The sequence below is a fragment of the Oncorhynchus gorbuscha genome, unplaced genomic scaffold (genome assembly GCF_021184085.1).
Source record: "Oncorhynchus gorbuscha isolate QuinsamMale2020 ecotype Even-year unplaced genomic scaffold, OgorEven_v1.0 Un_scaffold_1017, whole genome shotgun sequence".
Lineage (NCBI taxonomy): Eukaryota > Metazoa > Chordata > Actinopteri > Salmoniformes > Salmonidae > Oncorhynchus > Oncorhynchus gorbuscha.
This window is the reverse complement of record NW_025745930.1, coordinates 78,840-101,510: the sequence shown is the minus strand read 5'-3', so window position 1 is coordinate 101,510 and position 22,671 is coordinate 78,840. Positions and strand designations below refer to the sequence as shown.

At 45.2% G+C, this 22,671-nt stretch overlaps 1 protein-coding gene across 1 annotated transcript in view; it reads left to right on the top strand.

The window, feature by feature from the left end:
• The first annotated feature begins 9,379 nt into the window (after positions 1 to 9,379).
• The window catches only part of LOC124021001, a 38,216-nt gene continuing 24,924 nt past the window's right edge, over positions 9,380 to 22,671 (top strand). Inside the window, exon 1 of the mRNA XM_046336314.1 lies at positions 9,380 to 9,634. Coding sequence (XP_046192270.1) covers positions 9,380 to 9,634 — 255 coding nt within the window. The remainder of the gene's footprint in view (positions 9,635 to 22,671) is intronic.

Genomic DNA, 22,671 nt, shown 5'->3' with positions numbered 1-22,671 from the left:
TGCCTCTCTTCCCAGTGTTTTCCCTCTCTCTCTCTCTCTCTCTCTCTCTCTCTCTCTCTGTCCCCGTGTTTCTCTCCCTGCCGCCTCCCCTCTCCTCCCCCTAGAGTGGGAGATTAGCTGGGTCAGAAGAGTAGAGTGATTCAGACACTGAGAATATCACCTGTGTGGGAGACAGAGATATATAGAAGAAAGAGACAGAGAGAGACAGAGACAGAGAGACAGAGAGACAAAGAGAGACAGAGAGAGACAGAGAGAGACAGAGAGAGACAGAGAGAGAGAGATATAAGAAAGAGAAGAGAGACAGAGAGAGACAGAGAGAGACAGAGAGACAGAGAGACAGAGAGAGACAGAGAGAGACAGAGAGACAGAGAGAGACAGAGAGAGACAGAGAGAGACAGAGATATATAGAAGAGAGAGACAGAGAGAGACAGAGAGACAGAGAGAGAGACAGAGAGAGACAGAGATATATAGAAGAGAGAGACAGAGAGAGACAGAGAGACAGAGAGAGACAGAGATATATAGAAGAGAGAGACAGAGAGAGAGAGAGACAGAGAGAGACAGAGACAGAGAGAGAGAGAGAGAGACAGCTAAACCCTAGCGGATCAACTACACTAATCACATTATATCAGAAGGATAGGGGAGAAGAGAGAAAGATAGAGGGGAGAGAGAGAGAGGGTGACGGGTGGTGGTGGTGTGTGTGTGTGTGTGTGTGTGTGTGTGTGTGTGTGTGTGTGTGTGTGTGTGTGTGTGTGTGTGTGTGTGTGTGTGTGTGTGTGTGTGTGTGTGTGTGTGTGTGTGTGTGTGTGTGTGTGTGTGTGTGTGTGTGTGCTGAATGTGTGTGTTGTGTGTGATTGTGTGGCTGAATGTGGTGAAGTGTGTGTTGATGTTAATCCAATAAGAAACAAAGGCTGAAAATACCTGCAGACTAATCTCATAGAGAGAGAGAGAGAGAGAGAGAGAGAGAGAGAGAGAGAGAGAGAGAGAGAGAGAGAGAAAAGAATACAAAGAGAGAGAGAGAGTGAGAGAGAAAAGATCCACCCTTCCCTTGGCTCGCTCTTTGTGCAGCTCATGCGAAATCTCGAAAGAAGACGCCCCCTGTAGGCCACGGGACGGCAACTAGATTCAACTGCTTGACTATTTTTGAAATACAGACTCAAATGAGAATAACTTTATCGCCCCTGTGTGGTGTGATAAGGAATTGCATATATAACAGACTATTTTGGAGTGAGTCATGGGTATCTTCATAGATGTGGGAAGTAGGGGTCCTGAGTTTGCAGCCTCGCTGGAAAAATTGGAATAAAAAAATAGGAGGTATGGCTAAGCAGTGACGTTCTTTATAAAAAATAATAACCAGATTCATAATAATCCTAATCATAAGGTTTGTAAAGCTCTTTTTTTTAGTACGTCCTATGTTGCCAGTGAAAGGTGTGACCTTTATAATGGGTAATGATATTGCCGGAGGAAAGGTAGTACCCGTTTTGGAAGTATATTGGATAAAAGTGACCACTCTCTATCGAATGAGCTGGCACAGAGTTATCCACATGTGTTCCCCGCTTGCGCTGTCACTCGTGCTCAGGCACGACAAGAGCAGCTGAATGCCAACCAAAAGGTTGACAACAAGCTTTACATGGGAATTTCTAAGCAAACAGGCAGGGCTTTCTCCTAAAGAGCTCCAATTTTATGGAATGATCTGTCTACCTATGTGAGAGACGCAGACTCGGTCTCAACCTATAGGTCTTTACTGAAGACTCGTCTCTTCAGTGGGTCATGTTACTACTACTAACATGTTACTACAACACATGACTACAGCTCCTGTATAACATGCTGTTACAACACAGACCATGGTGATAGCTACAGCATAAACAAAACCCCCTGGTAAGCAGGATCGGACTCAGTTCCATTTCCATTCCAGTCACTTCTGGAAGTACATTGAATTTCATATTCCAATTATCTTCACTGCTTTTCAACGAGGAAAACATTTAAACTCAGCAAAAATAAGAAACGTCTCTTTTTCAGGACTCTGTCTTTCAAAAGATATTTCATAAAAATCCAAATAACTTCACAGATCTTCATTGTAAAGGGTTTAAACACTGTTTCCCATGCTTTTTTAATGAACCATAAACTATTAATGAACATGTACCTGTGGAACGGTTGAAACTTCATTGGGATAAGGGGCAGCATTTTCACTTTTGGATGAAAAGCGTGCCCAGAGTAAACTGCCTACTACTCAGTCCCAGATGCTAACATATGCATATATTAGTAGAACACTCTGAAGTTTTGAAAACTCTTTGAAAGATGTCTGTGAGTATAACATAACTCATATGGCAGGCAAAACCTAAGAAAAAAATCTGAGGTTTGTAGTTTTTCAACTCAGCCCCTATTAAAGATACAGTGGGATATTGGTCATGTTGTACGTCCTAAGGCTTCCACTAGATGTCAACAGTCTTTAGAAACATGTTTCAGGCTTCTACTGTGAAGTGGGGCTGAATGAGAGGGGAATGAGTCAGGTGTCTAGCAGAGAGCCACGGGCTCGTGAAGCGCGGTCATGAGAGAGTTAGCTCGCGTTCCATTGCTTTTCTACAGACAAAGGAATTCTCCAGGTTGGGACATTATTGAAGATTTATATTAAAAATATCCTAAAGATTGATTCTATACTTCATTTGACATGTTTCTACGACCCAGTAACCAGTAACTTTTTGGACTTTTCATCCGACCTTTCCGCTGGACTTGCACGCACGTTTGGATTTGTTTTCCAAACGCCCTAACAAAAGGAGGTTTATGGACATAAATTATGTACTTTAACGAACAAATCAAACATTTATTGTGGAACTGGGATTCCTGGGAGAACATTCTGACGAAGATCATCAAAGGTAAGTGAATATTTATAATGCTACTTCTGACTAATGTTGACTACACAACATGCTGGATATTTCTTTGGCTGGTTTGGGCACTATGCTCCATACTCAGATTATTGCATGGTGTGCTTTTTCCGTAAAGTTTTTAGAAATCTGACACAGCGGTTGCATTAAGGAGAAGTTTATCTAAAGTTCCATGTATAATAGTTGTATCTATAATCAATGTTTATTATGAGTATTTCTGTGAATTGATGTGGCTCTCTGCAAAATCCCTGCATGTTTTGGAACTACTGAACATAACACGCCAATGTAAAATTTGATTTTTGGATATAAATATGCACTTTATCGAAAAAAACATACATGTATGTTCATGTGTAACATGAAGTCCTATGAGTGTCATCTGATGAAGATCATCAAAGGTTAGTGATTAATTGTATCTATATTTCTGCTTTTTGTGAAAACGGCTGTATTTTTCTGTGACTTGGTGGTGACCTAACATAATCAAGGACCGCAGATGTGGCCAGGGCAATAAATTGCAATGTCTGTACTGTGAGACACCTAAGACAGCGCTACAGGGAGACAGGACAGACAGCTGATTGTCCTCGCAGTGGCAGACCACATGTAACAACACCTGCACAGGATCGGTACATCCGAACATCACATTTGTGGGACAGGTACAGGATGGCAACAACAACTGCCCAAGTTAAAGCAGGAATGCACAATCCCTCCATCAGTGCTCAGAGAGGCTGGACTGTGGGCATGTAAGCCTGTTGTAAGGCAGGTCTTCACCAGACATCACTGGCAACAACGTCGCCTATGGGCACAAACCCATCGTCGCTGGACCAGACAGGACTGGCAAAAATTGCTCTTCACTGACAAGTCACGGTTTTGTTTCACCAGGGGTGATGGTCGGATTCGTGTTTATCGTCAAATGAATGAGCGTTACACCGAGGCCTGTACTCTGGAGCGCGACCGATTTGGAGGTAGAGGACCGTCGTGTTCTGTGGAACTGGTTCAGTTTATGTCTCAGTTGTTGAATCTTGTTATGTTCATACAAATATTTAGACATTGTAAATTTGCTGAAAATAAATGCAGTTGACAGTGAGAGGGCGTTTCTTTTTTTTGGTGAGTTTATATAATCACATAACATGTCTAAATCCTTAATTATATCATAAACAATTATGACAAATGGAAATATTCCGAAGCCATTTCTTTTTTTATGAATTCAAATTCAAAATGTATGTTTTTAAAGTGTTTCCTGCTGTCGTGTCTTTGGCCGGATTAAGTAATATGACATGCTATTCTATAAAATAATTTCTCCGTAATTACTATTACCTGATTGAGCTAATCATGTAAATGTAATTAACTAGAGAGTCGGGCACCACAAAATAATATTTATAGAGCTGTTATCTTCCGAATAAACTCTTAAAGACCTAGTAATATTTTACATCAATAGCAGTCAACATTAATCTTCATCTTAATTCAGTCTCATCTGAAAGTTGTAAATTCTTGCACGAACCCTGTCTAACAATTTGAATCAGCAACACATAATTGTGTTTAATTATTTATTTACTAAATACCTAAATAATCACACACAATTACACATAATTAAATCATAACTTGATTACAAATTACGTCATAAAGGAAAACGTCCCTAGCGGGCGGAACAGATATGACAGCTTTTTACACAAATGAAAAGGGGCTGTGTTTGAGTGAAGGAGCGGGAAGACTGAAGAACAAGTGGAAGAAGCTGGGCTATCATAAATACAGTATCTGATGCATTCTAAATTACCGGCCATTTGGAAAAGGAAAATGCAATAAATATTTACTCTGAGCTGCGCTTCGGTAGGTTGGTGGTAGATGGAAGGCCGTGTTGCCAAACCGAGTCCTTTGAAGAATGTCTCTGGTTGTCAATTGGATACGTTGTAGTAATGTCGTTGGGTGATAGACGGGATACTCTGTCTGTTCCTTCCTAACCCTCGTTGCATATGCTGTTGCTAACTCAACGGCTAAGAGGTATCACTTCTGCAGTGAATAAGAGTTCAAAGTTCATACCATTCACAACCAAAGCTCACGCTGATGTTGGCTTCGTTCTGTAGTTATTATCTGAACCATTCTGACATAGGACCGTCGTCCTCACATCTTTGGAACAGGATTACAACATATTGACGTCAAGGGCTTATGTTGTCTGAATGGTAATATTATTTGTAACAAGGAGGAATCTGAAGAGGAAGATTGTGATGCTGGACTGGGACAGAGGAGAGGTTTCCTTTGTTAACGCTGCCAACAACAAAATCCTCTGCACGTAATACCACCGATTTACAGAGAAGATGTATCCGTTCTTCTTTGTACTAGATAATCACCTGCTAAGGTGTCTGTTACAGTGGAAAATGCTACGTGATGGCGGCATGGAAATAAAATACATCCTTTTAGTGTATATTTTCCTGATGGTGTATATTATGTGATATTTGGTTATCGTACCTGGAAGCTAAGTGTCACTTGCCACATCATCATGATGATGCTAAACGTACCATCATGACTCTAAACGTACCATCATGACTCTAAACGTACCATCATGACTCTATATGTATCATCATGACTCTAAACGTACCATCATGACTAAAAGTACCATCATGACTCAAAACGCATCATCATGACTCTAAACGTACCACCTAAATCCATCATGACTCTAAACGTATCATCATGACTCTAAACGTATCATCATGACTCTAAACGTACCATCATGACTCTAAACGTACCATCATGACTCTAAACGTACCATCATGACTCTAAACGTACGAGCATGACTCTAAACGTACCATCATGACTCTATATGTATCATCATGACTCTAAACGTATCATCATGACTCTAAACGTACCATCATGACTCTAAACTTATCATCATGACTCTAAACGTCCCATCATGACTCTAAACGTACCATCATGACTCTAAACATATCATCATGACTCTAAACGTACCATCATGACTCTAAACGTACCATCATGACTCTAAACGTCCCATCATGACTCTAAACGTACCATCATGACTCTAAACATATCATCATGACTCTAAACGTACCATCATGACTCTAAACGTACCATCATGACTCTAAACGTACCATCATGACTCTAAACGTACCATCATGACTCTAAACGTATCATCATGACTCTAAACGTACCATCATGACTCTAAATGTACCATCATGACTCTAAACGTACCATCATGACTCTAAACGTAAACCATCATGACTCTAAACATGCACGATCATGACTCTAAACGTACCATCATGACTCTAAACGTACCATCATGACTCTAAACGTACCATCACGATCATGACTCTAAACGTATCATCATGACTCTAAACGTACCATCATGACTCTAAACGTACCATCATGACTCTAAACGTACCATCATGACTCATCATGACTCTAAACGTACCATCATGACTCTAAACGTACCATCATGACTCTAAACGTACCATCATGACTCTAAACGTACCATCATGACTCTAAACGTACCATCATGACTCTAAACGTACCATCATGACTCTAAACGTACCATCCTGACTCTAAACGTACCATCATGACTCTAAACGTACCATCATGACTCTAAACGTACCATCATGATCATGACTCTAAACGTACCATCCTGATGCCTAAACGTACCATCATCCTGACTCTAAACGTACGATCATGACTCTAAACGTACCATCCTGACTCTAAACGTACCATCCTGACTCTAAACATACGATCATGACTCTAAACGTACCATCATGACTCTAAACGTACCATCATGACTCTAAACGTACCATCCTGACTCTAAATGTACCATCCTGACTCTAAACGTACCATCATGACTCTAAACGTACCATCATGACTCTAAATCATGACTCTAAACGTACCATCATGACCATCCTGACTCTAAACGTACCATCCTGACTCTAAACGTACCATCATGACTCTAAACGTACCATCATGACTCTAAACGTACCATCATGACTCTAAACGTACCATCATGACTCTAAACGTACCATCATGACTCTAAACGTACCATCATGACTCTAAACGTACCATCATGACTCTAAACGTACCATCATGACTCATGACTAAACGTACCATCCTGACTCTAAAACATCATACCATCATGACTCTAAACGTACCATCATGACTCTAAACGTACCATCATGACTCTAAAACATGACTCTAAACGCACCATCATGACTCTAAACGTACCATCATGACTGACTCTAACTGACTCTAAACGTACCATCATGACTCTAAACGTACCATCATTACTCTAAACGTACCATCATGACTCTAAACGTACCATCCTGACTCTAAAAATCATTACTCTAAATCATCATGACTCTAAACGTACCATCATGACTCTAAACGTACCATCATGACTCTAAACGTACCATCATGACTCTAAACGTACCATCCTGACTCTAAACGTACCATCATTACTCTAAACGTACCATCATGACTCTAAACGTACCATCATGACTCTAAACGTACCATCATGACTCTAAACGTACCATCATGATGATGTAGCAAGTGACACGTTGCTTCTTAAAAAATGTCCTATATCTTGAAAACTTGACCTCTGACATGCAAAACATTTCGGGGCTGTGTCAACAGTGGACCAGTTAAAAAAAAAACACCTAAATATTATTTTGGGGTGGATTTTTCTTTTAAGTTGAATGAATTAACTGAAAGTCACTCCAGATACAAGCGTCTACTAACGACTCACATGTAAATGTAACGTGCCAGTCAGATGAATATGGATAACTTCCTTCTCTTTTATATTTCATGCAAATGATGTGTGTGTGACCTGTGAATTTGTTACTAGCAATAAAAATGATCTATGTGAAATATGATATGACAATATAAGTACATGACATTATTATTACATCACAGTACATTACATCATTAGTACATGACACCATTTTACGTTACAGTACATTACATCATTAGCACATGACACCATTATTACATCACAGTACATTACATCATTAGTACATGACACCATTATTACATCACAGTACATTACATCATTAGTACATTACATAATTATTATATTATGTGATAATTGTATCTTTATACAGGGGCAAGTATATGGTATAATAATGCACTTACTTTAGATACATCCATATACGCTGTAGTGCACTACGTAGGGAATAGGGTGCCATTTGAGAGTTACTGTAGATACATCCATATACGCTGTAGTGCACTACGTAGGGAATAGGATGCCATTTGAGACACAGCCTCTTAGTTGCAATGAAGTCGCATCCTTGGTTGGTAGCTGTGGGTTGAATCCTAATTTAAGCAGTGCACATGGAAGCCGTGCCTCACACACAAACATAGTCGGAGACTCAGACTGACACTCGTGCTTGATTTAAGGGAACGTTCAGGTTACAAGCGACCATACCTGGGTTCAAATAGTATTTACTTTTCTTTTGCTTTAGCCTGCCAGGAGTGCCAGGTGGGCGGGGTTCTGGACTTTTGAGACTTGTCTATGAGTTCCATTGCTGCCAGGCGAGTTCAATCAAGCCCAGATGAAGTATTTGAAATAAAGCAGATACTATTTGAACCCAGGTATGTTCGCTCGTAACCTGAAGAAGCATTTAATGAAGCATTAAATCAAGCATTAGTGTCAGTCTGAGTCTCCAGTTATGTGTGCATGTGAGGTTCAGCTTCCATGTTCCCTGCTTAAAGTAGGATTTGAACCGTATATACCAACCACAGACATGGTCTGGTGAGAGAGAGTAGAGAGTAGAGAGTAGAGAAATATATATATATATATATATATATATATATATATATATATATATATATATATATATATATATATATATATAGAGAGAGAGAGAGAGAGAGATCACTTCAGTACACCCCATTGAAGTTGCATGATTAGTGATGACTCATACGAAAGTAGTGCACTAGATAGGGAATAGGTGGCCATGGGTCCATAGGAGTTATCACACATACATCTAGCATTCAGTTCATGGAGTTATCACACAGGTACTGATATAGACACACACATACAAACACACACATACACACCCACTCTCACACACACACGCACCTATGCACACACAAACACATGCATACGCACACACATGAACACAAAATGCCAATATCCCCCCCCTGTCTCTCTCTGTCTCTCGCTCTCTCTACGCTTCCCTTCCCTCCCCTCTCTCGCTCTCTTTCCCTCTTCTCATGCCCTTTCTCCCTCCCTCCTTTAGTCTCCCCTCCCTCTTCTCCCTCCCTCGTCTCCCTCTCCCTCCCGCTCTGTCTCACAGCTGAATCTCTCTCTCTCTCACAGCTGTCTCTCTCTCTCTCTCTATATATATATACTGTATATATCTTTCTCTCTCCCTCCCTCCCTCTCCCTCCCTTCCCTCCCCCTCCCTCCCTCCCCCTCCCTCCCTCCCTCCCTCTTTCTCCCTCCTCCCTCCCTCCCTTCCCTCCCTCCCTCCTCTCTTTCTACCTTCTTGCACTCTTGCTCAGAAAAATAATCCATGGAGGCTCTCAGACTAGAAGCTCGAGCATTAGGGTCCCACTCAGGGGGTTCCACCCCGCTCAAGGCCCTTCTCCCTGGGGCAGAGGGCCTCGTCCTTCCCCCTGGAGATCCAGAGCTGTGCCGGGAGCATGGAGAGACGTTTACCTTGTTCTGTGTGGATGACCTGGAGCCAGTGTGCAGTCAGTGCGGACTGACTGAGACCCACGAGGGGCACAGAGTCTACCCCATAACGGAGGCTGTACCTGACTGTAAGGTAAGAGATGGACGGACAGACGGACAGACAGGCAGGCACACAGACAGGCAGGCACACAGACAGGCAGGCACACATACATACATACATACATACATACATACATACATACATACATACATACATACATACATACATACATACATACATACATACATACATACATACATACATACATACATACATACATACATACAGACAGACAGACAGACAGACAGACAGACAGACAGACAGACAGACAGACAGACAGACAGACAGACAGACAGACAGACAGACAGACAGACAGACAGACAGACAGACAGACAGACAGACAGACAGACAGACAGACAGACAGACAGACAGACAGACAGACAGACAGACAGACAGACAGACAGACAGACAGACAGACAGACAGACAGACAGACAGACAGACAGACAGACAGACAGACAGACAGACAGACAGACAGACAGACAGACAGACAGACAGACAGACAGACAGACAGACAGACAGACAGACAGACAGACAGACAGACACTCCTACTTTATGTAACTTCGCATTTAAATATCTGTTCATCGAGTATCTGCCATTTAGCAGATACTTTTATTTGCAGTTACATCAGATAGTGTGTGATGTGGTTACCGTGTGTGTGTGTGTGTGTGTGTGTGTGTGTGTGTGTGTGTGTGTGTGTGTGTGTGTGTGTGTGTGTGTGTGTGTGTGTGTGTGTGTGTGTGTGTGTGTGTGTGTGTGTGTGTGTGTGTGTGTGTGTTGTGTGTGTGTGTGTGTGTGTGTGTGTGTGGTTTGCACTGATTGTTTTCCACTCTGTTGTTGTTGCCATGCCGCATACATACAGATGTAGCATCGTAATTTGACCAGCATTGTCACAGTAAAATAATACTGCAGCAACAGGATTTGAACGTTCAGTCCGTAATGTTGCTTGATCGGTGGTTAGGCTGTTAGCTGGCTAATATGAGGCTACGTGAAGTGTGATACTGTTCATTTAACCGTGAGTCACTGCAGGGTTTCAGTGAATTGATGTAAATCTCAAAGCTCACGTGCATTTAATGTGGTGCAGGAAAATTCTCAGCAAAAAAATAGTTCTGACATTAAGATCCTACATTTGTACGTGTTTGGCTCATGAGGTGTTGTTTCGGTTCCAGTCTCCATGTGCTTTGACACTTAATTGACGCGTAGAGTAACACACACACACACACACACACACACACACACACACACACACACACACACACACACACACACACACACACACACACACACACACACACACACACACACACACACACACACACACACACACACACACACACACACACACACACACACACACACACACACACACGCAGGGGTGGACTGGCCATCTGGCATTTCAGGCAAGTGACAGATGGGCTTGTCCACTTTTAGCCCAGTGGGCTGGTGTCACTTGTTTCTTTTTTAGCAGTTTTATTATCTGGGTAATAATGGGGGATTCACATAAAAGGCCTCAAGGAAAAAAATGGGCCAGTGTGGGGGCCCTTTAAAATTGGCCAGTGTGGGGGACCTTTAAAATGGGCCAGTGTGGGGGCCCTTTAAATGGGCCAGTGTGGGGGCCCTTAAAATGGGCTAGTGTGGGGGCCCTTTAAAATGGGCCAGTGTGGGGGCCCTTTAAATGGGCCAGTGTGGGGGCCCTTTAAAATGGACTAGTGTGGGGGCCCTTAAAATGGGCTAGTGTGGGGGCCCTTTAAAATGGACTAGTGTGGGGGCCCTTAAAATGGGCCAGTGTGGGGCCCTTTAAAATGGGCCAGTGTGGGGCCCTTTAAAATGGGCCAGTGTGGGGCCCTTTAAAATGGGCCAGTGTGGGGCCCTTTAAAATGGGCCAGTGTGGGGCCCTTTAAAATGGGCCAGTGTGGGGCCCTTTAAAATGGGCCAGTGTGGGGCCCTTTAAAATGGGCCAGTGTGGGGCCCTTTAAAATGGGCCAGTGTGGGGGCCCTTTAAAATGGGCCAGTGTGGGGCCCTTTAAAATGGGCCAGTGTGGGGGCCCTTTAAAATGGGCCAGTGTGGGGGCCTTTAAAATGGGCCAGTGTGGGGGCCCTTTAAAATGGGCCAGTGTGGGGGCCTTTAAAATGGGCCAGTGTGGGGGCCCTTTAAAATGGGCCAGTGTGGGGGCCTTTAAAATGGGCCAGTGTGGGGGCCCTTTAAAATGAGCCAGTGTGGGGGCCCTTTAAAATGGGCCAGTGTGGGGGCCCTTTAAAATGGGCCAGTGTGGGGCCCTTTAAACTGGGCCAGTGTGGGGGCCCTTTAAAATGGGCCAGTGTGGGGGCCCTTTAAACTGGGCCAGTGTGGGGGCCTATTTTGGGATGTGTTGGAACAGTCCCAAAACGTTTTGCAGGTCATCAATCAAGTTGACAAGAACTTTCAAAATGTGTGAAGCGAAACACATCAATCACACTGTGACACTTTCTGTATGTTGAAAGTTCTATCACACTGTGACACTTTCTGTATGTTGAAAGTTCTATCACACTGTGACACTTTCTGTATGTTGAAAGTTCTATATCTTCAGTAGATTTTTTATTTTTTTTGTAAAATCGATCACTTTACAACTTCATTTTCATTACCTCAAAAAAATCAAATCAAACCAAATCTCCTTCCAGTACCAGTACCAGTGTCTATGAGTGAAAACAGCACATTTCTACATTTTTGCAGAAAGAAAAAAAATAGTAATGACATCATCAAAAGTTGAAACAATTTCCAAACAGTGATACTCAAATACAATGATGTTCCTGGTGACCAGGGGAGCATGAACATACCCTTCCCTTCCTCTGACTAGAAACCCCTTTCAGGTTTTCAAAATCACCGTTTTTCTTTCTTTTAATCCCACCCTGTGATGTCACATAGAAGACTTTTCTTGGGGGACTTTTCTTCTTCTTTTTTTAACATCACAGATCATGGAGAATATCATTCACGATTGACAGTGATGACGCCACGTTCTGAAAGCAGCTAGGCCTAATTTGGTGTTTGAGGGAGTAAAAATACAAACATTTCTTCAAGTCAATCAAATCAAATCAAATATATTTATATAGCCCTTCGTACATTCAGCTGATATCTCAAAGTGCTGTACAGAAACCCAGCCTAAAACCCCAAACAGCAATGCAGGTGTAGAAGCACGGTGGCTTGGAGAAACTACTTAGAAAGTCAATGTGTGTAAGAAATGATGACACCATTTTTTTTTTTTTTTGTGCACTGGCAACTAAATAAAGCTGTCAATAAACCACTGTTTAAGGAGAATACTAAGTAGAATATAATTATATGAAGTCTCCAATCTTCATTTTATTTTTTTATAGGCCGACAGGATTTCATTTCTCCCGGTCTCTGGCCCACACTCCAGTACAGTAGGTGGCGGTAATGCGTCATTACCCCTTGACTGCCACCCGCAGATAAACCCCCCGAAGAAGAAGAAGAAGCTCGTCAGCCACCTTCTTAGCTTGCTAGCCAATATAGCCGGAATATTGCAGCTCTTTAGACGGTTTCGGTAAATGGGAAGTTGCTGTGTTTAAAGCACACGTCTGACGTATCTACTAGTTACCCCGTTGAATTTCATATTTACATTGTTAGTCATTTAGCTAGCTGGTTAAGTTAGCACTAGGCTAATTGTTTATGCTAACTAACTAGCTAGGTAGCATCCCCGACCATGAGCTCACTAAACAACTCCCCCGCTGCCAAAGGACAGGAGGTCTGCTGGACGGAGAAAGAGGGTCTGTGGCTTAATATTGTCGTGAAAGAAGAGGAGGAAGAAAGAGGAGAGGAGGAAGGAAGGAGGACGTCACAGGAGTCAGAGAGGAAGAGGAGGAAAGGAGAGATACAGGAGCGCTCAGAGAGGAAGAGGAGGACGTCACAATGAAAGGAGATACAGGAGCGCTCAGAGAGGAAGAGGACGTCACAATGAAAGGAGATACAGGAGCGCTCAGAGAGGAAGAGGAGGACGTCACATTGAAAGGAGATACAGGAGCGCTCAGAGAGGAAGAGGAGGACGTCACAGTGAAAGGAGATACAGGAGCGCTCAGAGAGGAAGAGGAGGAAGAGGCGGATGTCGTTTTTGGAGTGAAGGAGCAGGGGAGGTTACTGTCACATTGGAAAATGAGGAGGGAAAAACTGGAGATCTGATGAACACCGGTAAGTAACTAGTGGGCTGATAATAATGAACTAAAGGAGTCTGTAATGTTCTGTTTAGAGGCGAATTGGCTCTTGCAGCCAAAACAGCCAAAAACTCTGTCTAAACGTGAATCGGTTCTCAATTGCGGTACAGTTCTAGAAACATAAATCCCTCTACTTTCATATCACATCAAGATAATTAACCAAATGCTAAATATATACACTTACTGTACACCAGAGGAGGCTGGTCGGATGATCTATAGGAGGACAGGTTCATTGTAATGGCTGGAATGGAATAAATGGAATGGTATTAAACATATAGAAACCACGTTCAACTCCGGTTCCATTCCAGCCATTACAATGAGCCCGTCCTCCTATAGCTCCCCCACCAGCCTCCACTGCTGTGCACTTTAACCATAGAGAATAATACATTTACATTTACATTTAAGTCATTTAGCAGACGCTCTTATCCAGAGCGACTTACAAATTGGTGCATTCACCTTATGACATCCAGTGGAGCAGTCACTTTACAATAGTGCATCTAAAACTTAAGGGGGGTGAGAGGGATTACTTATCCTATCCTAGGTATTCCTTAAAGAGGTGGGGTTTCAGGTGTCTCCGGAAGGTGGTGATTGACTCCGCTGTCCTGGCGTCGTGAGGGAGTTTGTTCCACCATTGGGGGGCCAGGGCAGCGAACAGTTTTGACTGGGCTGAGCGGGAGCTGTACTTCCTCAGTGGTAGGGAGGCGAGCAGGCCAGAGGTGGATGAACGCAGTGCCCTTGTTTGGGTGTAGGGCCTGATCAGAGCCTGGAGGTACTGAGGTGCCGTTCCCCTCACAGCTCCGTAGGCAAGCACCATGGTCTTGTAGCGGATGCGAGCTTCAACTGGAAGCCAGTGGAGAGAACGGAGGAGCGGGGTGACGTGAGAGAACTTGGGAAGGTTGAACACCAGACGGGCTGCGGTGTTCTGGATGAGTTGAAGGGGTTTAATGGCACAGGCAGGGAGCCCAGCCAACAGCGAGTTGCAGTAATCCAGACGGGAGATGACAAGTGCCTGGATTAGGACCTGCGCCGCTTCCTGTGTGAGGCAGGGTCGTACTCTGCGGATGTTGTAGAGCATGAACCTACAGGAACGGGCCACCGCCTTGATGTTGGTTGAGAACGACAGGGTGTTGTCCAGGATCACGCCAAGGTTCTTGGCGCTCTGGGAGGAGGACACAATGGAGTTGTCAACCGTGATGGCGAGATCATGGAACGGGCAGTCCTTCCCCGGGAGGAAGAGCAGCTCCGTCTTGCCGAGGTTCAGCTTGAGGTGGTGATCCGTCATCCACACTGATATGTCTGCCAGACATGCAGAGATGCGATTCGCCACCTGGTCATCAGAAGGGGGAAAGGAGAAGATTAATTGTGTGTCGTCTGCATAGCAATGATAAGAGAGACCATGTGAGGTTATGACAGAGCCAAGTGACTTGGTGTATAGCGAGAATAGGAGAGGGCCAAGAACAGAGCCCTGGGGACACCAGTGGTGAGAGCGCGTGGTGAGGAGACAGATTCTCGCCACGCCACCTGGTAGGAGCGACCTGTCAGGTAGGACGCAATCCAAGCGTGGCCGCGCCGGAGATGCCCAACTCGGAGAGGGTGGAGAGGAGGATCTGATGGTTCACAGTATCGAAGGCAGCCGATAGATCTAGAAGGATGAGAGCAGAGGAGAGAGAGTTAGCTTTAGCAGTGCGGAGCGCCTCCGTGATACAGAGGAGAGCAGTCTCAGTTGAATGACTAGTCTTGAAACCTGACTGATTTGGATCAAGAAGGTCATTCAGAGAGAGATAGCGGGAGAGCTGGCCAAGGACGGCACGTTCAAGAGTTTTGGAGAGAAAAGAAAGAAGGGATACTGGTCTGTAATTGTTGACATCGGAGGGATCGAGTGTAGGTTTTTTCAGAAGGGGTGCAACTCTCGCTTGAAGACGGAAGGGACGTAGCCAGCGGTCAGGGATGAGTTGATGAGCGAGGTGAGGTAAGGGAGGAGGTCTCCGGAAATGGTCTGGAGAAGAGAGGAGGGGATAGGGTCAAGCGGGCAGGTTGTTGGGCGGCCGGCTGTCACAAGACGCGAGATTTCATCTGGAGAGAGAGGGGAGAAAGAGGTCAGAGCACAGGGTAGGGCAGTGTGAGCAGAACCAGCGGTGTCGTTTGACTTAGCAAACGAGGATCGGATGTCGTCGACCTTCTTTTCAAAATGGTTGACGAAGTCATCTGCAGAGAGGGGGGGGGGGGAGGAGGATTCAGGAGGGAGGAGAAGGTGGCAAAGAGCTTCCTAGGGTTAGAGGCAGATGCTTGGAATTTAGCGTGGTAGAAAGTGGCTTTAGCAGCAGAGACAGAGGAGGAAAATGTAGAGAGGAGGGAGTGAAAGGATGCCAGGTCCGCAGGGAGGCGAGTTTTCCTCCATTTCCGCTCGGCTGCCCGGAGCCCTGTTCTGTGAGCTCGCAATGAGTCATCGAGCCACGGAGCGGGAGGGGAGGACCGAGCCGGCCTGGAGGATAGGGGACATAGAGAGTCAAAGGATGCAGAGAGGGAGGAGAGGAGGGTTGAGGAGGCCTCTAGTGGCCAAAAGACTGTACTAGCATGGGCAGCGTCATTGAAAGGCTTCCATCATTTTAATGTAGTCAACTGGGTGGGACTTCCAACTTCTTTGGCTGAGCCGTCCTGGTGACCATGTTGGAGTCGCGTCCAACCGGGTCATCAGGAGGGATCAGCCAATCCTAAAGAAGAAAATGGACTACTTCAAAATGGAGACGAGGAATCCTCTATCTCTATAAAGGTGTATCACTGTAACCTTTTTTAACGAAACTCCCCCGCACAGAAGACATCTTTGTCCAATGACTCTTATCAAATCAAATTGTATTGGTCACACATGTTTAGCAGATGTTATTGCGGATGTAGCGAAATGCTTGTGTTTCTAGCTCCAACAGTGCAGTAATATCTAATAGTTCACAACAACAATAATAATAATACACATGTAAAAGTAAAATAATGGAATTCTGTGTATTATAATGGAACTGAGAGTCACGATCAAGTCCTTGATGGTTGACGAAGAAAACAATACATTATTCAAATACTGAACTAGCCAATAGTGTATATGCTCACAAAAGGGAGGAATTACATTTCTCAAAAGGTAGTATGTACCGGAGCACCAAGTCTAGGTCCAAGAGGCTTCAAAACAACTTCTACCCCCAAGACATAAGACCCCTGAACATCTAATGAAATGGATACCCAGACTACTTGCATTGCCCAGCCCCAACCACCCTCTCTTCTACACGGCTGATGATCTCTGTTATTATCTATGCATAGTCACTTTACCTACATGTACATATTACCTCAACAACCTCAACACCTGTGCCCCCGCACATTGACTCTGTACCGTAATACCCTGTATATAGCCTCCACATTGACTCTGTACCAGTACCCCCTGTATATAGCCTCCACATTGACTCTGTACTGGTACCCCCTGTATATAGCCTCCACATTGACTCTGTACCTGTACCCCCTGTATATAACCTCCACATTGACTCTGTACCGGTACCACCTGTATATAACCTCCACATTGACTCTGTACCAGAACCCCCTGTATATAGCCTCCACATTAACTCTGTACCGGTACCCCCTGTATATGGCCTCCACATTGACACATTGACTCTGTACCGGTACCCCCTGTATATAGCCTCCACATTGACTCTGTACCGGTACCCCCTGTATATAGCCTCCACATTAACTCTGTACCGGTACCCCCTGTATATAGCCTCCACATTGACTCTGTACCGGTACCCCCTGTATATAGCCTCCACATTGACTCTGTACCTGTACTCCCTGTATATAGCCTCCACATTGACACATTGACTCTGTACCGGTACCCCCTGTATATAGCCTCCACATTGACTCTGTACCGGTACCCCCTGTATATAGCCTCCACATTGACTCTGTACCGGTACCACCTGTATATAGCCTCCACATTGACTCTGTACCTGTACCCCCTGTATATAGCCTCCACATTGACTCTGTACCTGACCGCCCTTTATATAGCCTCCACATTGACACATTGACTCTGTACCGGTACCCCCTGTATATAGCCTCCACATTGACTCTGTACCTGTACCCCCTGTATATAGCCTCCACATTGACTCTGTACCTGTACGCCCTTTATATAGCCTCCACATTGACACATTGACTCTGTACCTGTACGCCCTGTATATAGCCTGCACATTAACACATTGACTCTGTACCGGTACCCCCTGTATATAGCCTCCACATTGACTCTGTACCTGTACCCCCTGTATATAGCCTCCACATTGACACATTGACTCTGTACCGGTACCCCCTGTATATAGCCTCCACATTGACTCTGTACCTGTACCCCCTGTATATAGCCTCCACATTGACTCTGTACCTGTACCCCCTGTATATAGCCTCCACATTGACTCATTGACTCTGTACCGGTACCCCCTGTATATAGCCTCCACATTGACTCTGTACCGGTACTCCCTGTATATAGCCTCCACATTGACTCTGTACCGGTACTCCCTTTATATAGCCTCCACATTGACTCACCGGTACCCCCTGTATATAGCCTCCACATTGACTCTGTACCGGTACCCCCTGTATATAGCCTCCACATTGACTCTGTACCGGTACCCCCTGCATATAGCCTCCACATTGACTCTGTACCTGTACCCCCTGTATATAGCCTCCACATTGACTCTGTACCGGTACCACCTGTATATAGCCTCCACATTGACTCTGTACCTGTAACCCCTGTATATAGCCTCCACATTGACTCTGTACCTGTACGCCCTTTATATATAGCCTCCACATTGACTCTGTACCGGTACCCCCTGTATATAGCCTCCACGTTGACTCTGTACCGGTACCCCCTGTATATAGCCTCCACATTGACTCTGTACCTGTACCCCCTGTATATAGCCTCCACATTGACTCTGTACCTGTACGCCCTTTATATAGCCTCCACATTGACACATTGACTCTGTACCTGTACGCCCTGTATATAGCCTGCACATTAACACATTGACTCTGTACCGGTACCCCCTGTATATAGCCTCCACATTGACTCTGTACCTGTACCCCCTGTATATAGCCTCCACATTGACACATTGACTCTGTACCGGTACCCCCTGTATATAGCCTCCACATTGACTCTGTACCTGTACCCCCTGTATATAGCCTGCACATTAACACATTGACTCTGTACCGGTACCCCCTGTATATAGCCTCCACATTGACTCTGTACCTGTACCCCCTGTATATAGCCTCCACATTGACACATTGACTCTGTACCGGTACCCCCTGTATATAGCCTCCACATTGACTCTGTACCGGTACCCCCTGTATATAGCCTCCACATTGACTCTGTACCGGTACCCCCTGTATATAGCCTCCACATTGACTCTGTACCGGTACTCCCTGTATATAGCCTCCACATTGACTCTGTACCGGTACTCCCTGTATATAGCCTCCACATTGACTCTGTACCTGTACTCCCTGTATATAGCCTCCAAATTGACTCTGTACCGGTACCCCCTGTATATAGCCTCCACATTGACTCTGTATGTACCCCCTGTATATAGCCTCCACATTGACTCTGTATCGGTACCCCCTGTATATAGCCTCCACATTGACTCTGTACCCCCCCTGTATATAGCCTCCACATTGACACATTGACTCTACCGGTACCACCTGAATATAGCCTCCACATTGACTCTGTACCAGTACCCCTGTATATAGCCTCCACATTGACACATTGACTCTGTACCGGTACCCCTGTATATAACCTCCACATTGACTCTGTACCGGTACCCCCTGTATATAACCTCCACATTGACTCTGTACCGGTACCACCTGTATATAGCCTCCACATTGACTCTGTACCGGTACCCCCTTATATAGCCTCCACATTGACACATTGACTCTGTACCGGTACCCCCTGTATATAACCTCCACATTGACTCTGTACCGGTACCCCCTGTATATAGCCTCCACATTGACTCTGTACCGGTGCCCCCTGTATATAGCCTCCACATTGACTCTGTACCAGTACCCCCTGTATATAGCCTCCACATTGACACATTGACTCTGTACCGGTACCCCCTGTATATAGCCTCCACATTGACTCTGTACCAGTACCCCCTGTATATAGCCTCCACATTGACACATTGACTCTGTACCGGTACCCCCTGTATATAGCCTCCACATTGATACATTGACTCTGTACCGGTACCCCCTGTATATAACCTCCACATTGACTCTGTACCGGTACCCCTGTATATAACCTCCACATCGACTCTGTACCGGTACCCCTGTATATAGCCTCCACATTGACTCTGTACCAGTACCCCTGTATATAGCCTCCACATTGACACATTGACTCTGTACCGGTACCCCTGTATATAGCCTCCACATTGACTCTGTATCGGTACCCCTGTATATAGCCTCCACATTGACTCTGTATCGGTACCCCTGTATATAGCCTCCACATTGACTCTGTATCGGTACCCCCTGTATATAGCCTCCACATTGACTCTGTACCAGTACCCCCTGTATATAGCCTCCACATTGACACATTGACTCTGTACCTGTACGCCCTGTATATAGCCTGCACATTAACACATTGACTCTGTACCGGTACCCCCTGTATATAGCCTCCACATTGACTCTGTACCTGTACCCCCTGTATATAGCCTCCACATTGACACATTGACTCTGTACCGGTACCCCCTGTATATAGCCTCCACATTGACTCTGTACCTGTACCCCCTGTATATAGCCTCCACATTGACTCTGTACCTGTACCCCCTGTATATAGCCTCCACATTGACTCATTGACTCTGTACCGGTACCCCCTGTATATAGCCTCCACATTGACTCTGTACCGGTACCCCCTGTATATAGCCTCCACATTGACTCTGTACCGGTACCCCCTGTATATAGCCTCCACATTGACTCTGTACCGGTACCCCCTGTATATAGCCTCCACATTGACTCTGTACCGGTACTCCCTGTATATAGCCTCCACATTGACTCTGTACCGGTACTCCCTGTATATAGCCTCCACATTGACTCTGTACCGGTACCCCCTGTATATAGCCTCCACATTGACTCTGTACCGGTACCCCCTGTATATAGCCTCCACATTGACTCTGTACCGGTACCCCCTGCATATAGCCTCCACATTGACTCTGTACCTGTACCCCCTGTATATAGCCTCCACATTGACTCTGTACCGGTACCACCTGTATATAGCCTCCACATTGACTCTGTACCTGTAACCCCTGTATATAGCCTCCACATTGACTCTGTACCTGTACGCCCTTTATATATAGCCTCCACATTGACTCTGTACCGGTACCCCCTGTATATAGCCTCCACGTTGACTCTGTACCGGTACCCCCTGTATATAGCCTCCACATTGACTCTGTACCTGTACCCCCTGTATATAGCCTCCACTTTGACTCTGTACCTGTACGCCCTTTATATAGCCTCCACATTGACACATTGACTCTGTACCTGTACGCCCTGTATATAGCCTGCACATTAACACATTGACTCTGTACCGGTACCCCCTGTATATAGCCTCCACATTGACTCTGTACCTGTACCCCCTGTATATAGCCTCCACATTGACACATTGACTCTGTACCGGTACCCCCTGTATATAGCCTCCACATTGACTCTGTACCTGTACCCCCTGTATATAGCCTGCACATTAACACATTGACTCTGTACCGGTACCCCCTGTATATAGCCTCCACATTGACTCTGTACCCCCTGTATATAGCCTCCACATTGACACATTGACTCTGTACCGGTACCCCCTGTATATAGCCTCCACATTGACTCTGTACCGGTACCCCCTGTATATAGCCTCCACATTGACTCTGTACCGGTACCCCCTGTATATAGCCTCCACATTGACTCTGTACCGGTACTCCCTGTATATAGCCTCCACATTGACTCTGTACCGGTACTCCCTGTATATAGCCTCCACATTGACTCTGTACCTGTACTCCCTGTATATAGCCTCCAAATTGACTCTGTACCGGTACCCCCTGTATATAGCCTCCACATTGACTCTGTATCGGTACCCCCTGTATATAGCCTCCACATTGACTCTGTATCGGTACCCCCTGTATATAGCCTCCACATTGACTCTGTATCGGTACCCCCTGTATATAGCCTCCACATTGACACATTGACTCTGTACCGGTACCACCTGAATATAGCCTCCACATTGACTCTGTACCAGTACCCCCTGTATATAGCCTCCACATTGACACATTGACTCTGTCCCGGTACCCCCTGTATATAACCTCCACATTGACTCTGTACCGGTACCCCCTGTATATAACCTCCACATTGACTCTGTACCGGTACCACCTGTATATAGCCTCCACATTGACTCTGTACCGGTACCCCCTTATATAGCCTCCACATTGACACATTGACTCTGTACCGGTACCCCCTGTATATAACCTCCACATTGACTCTGTACCGGTACCCCCTGTATATAGCCTCCACATTGACTCTGTACCGGTGCCCCCTGTATATAGCCTCCACATTGACTCTGTACCAGTACCCCCTGTATATAGCCTCCACATTGACACATTGACTCTGTACCGGTACCCCCTGTATATAGCCTCCACATTGACTCTGTACCAGTACCCCCTGTATATAGCCTCCACTTTGACACATTGACTCTGTACCGGTACCCCCTGTATATAGCCTCCACATTGATACATTGACTCTGTACCGGTACCCCCTGTATATAACCTCCACATTGACTCTGTACCGGTACCCCCTGTATATAACCTCCACATCGACTCTGTACCGGTACCCCCTGTATATAGCCTCCACA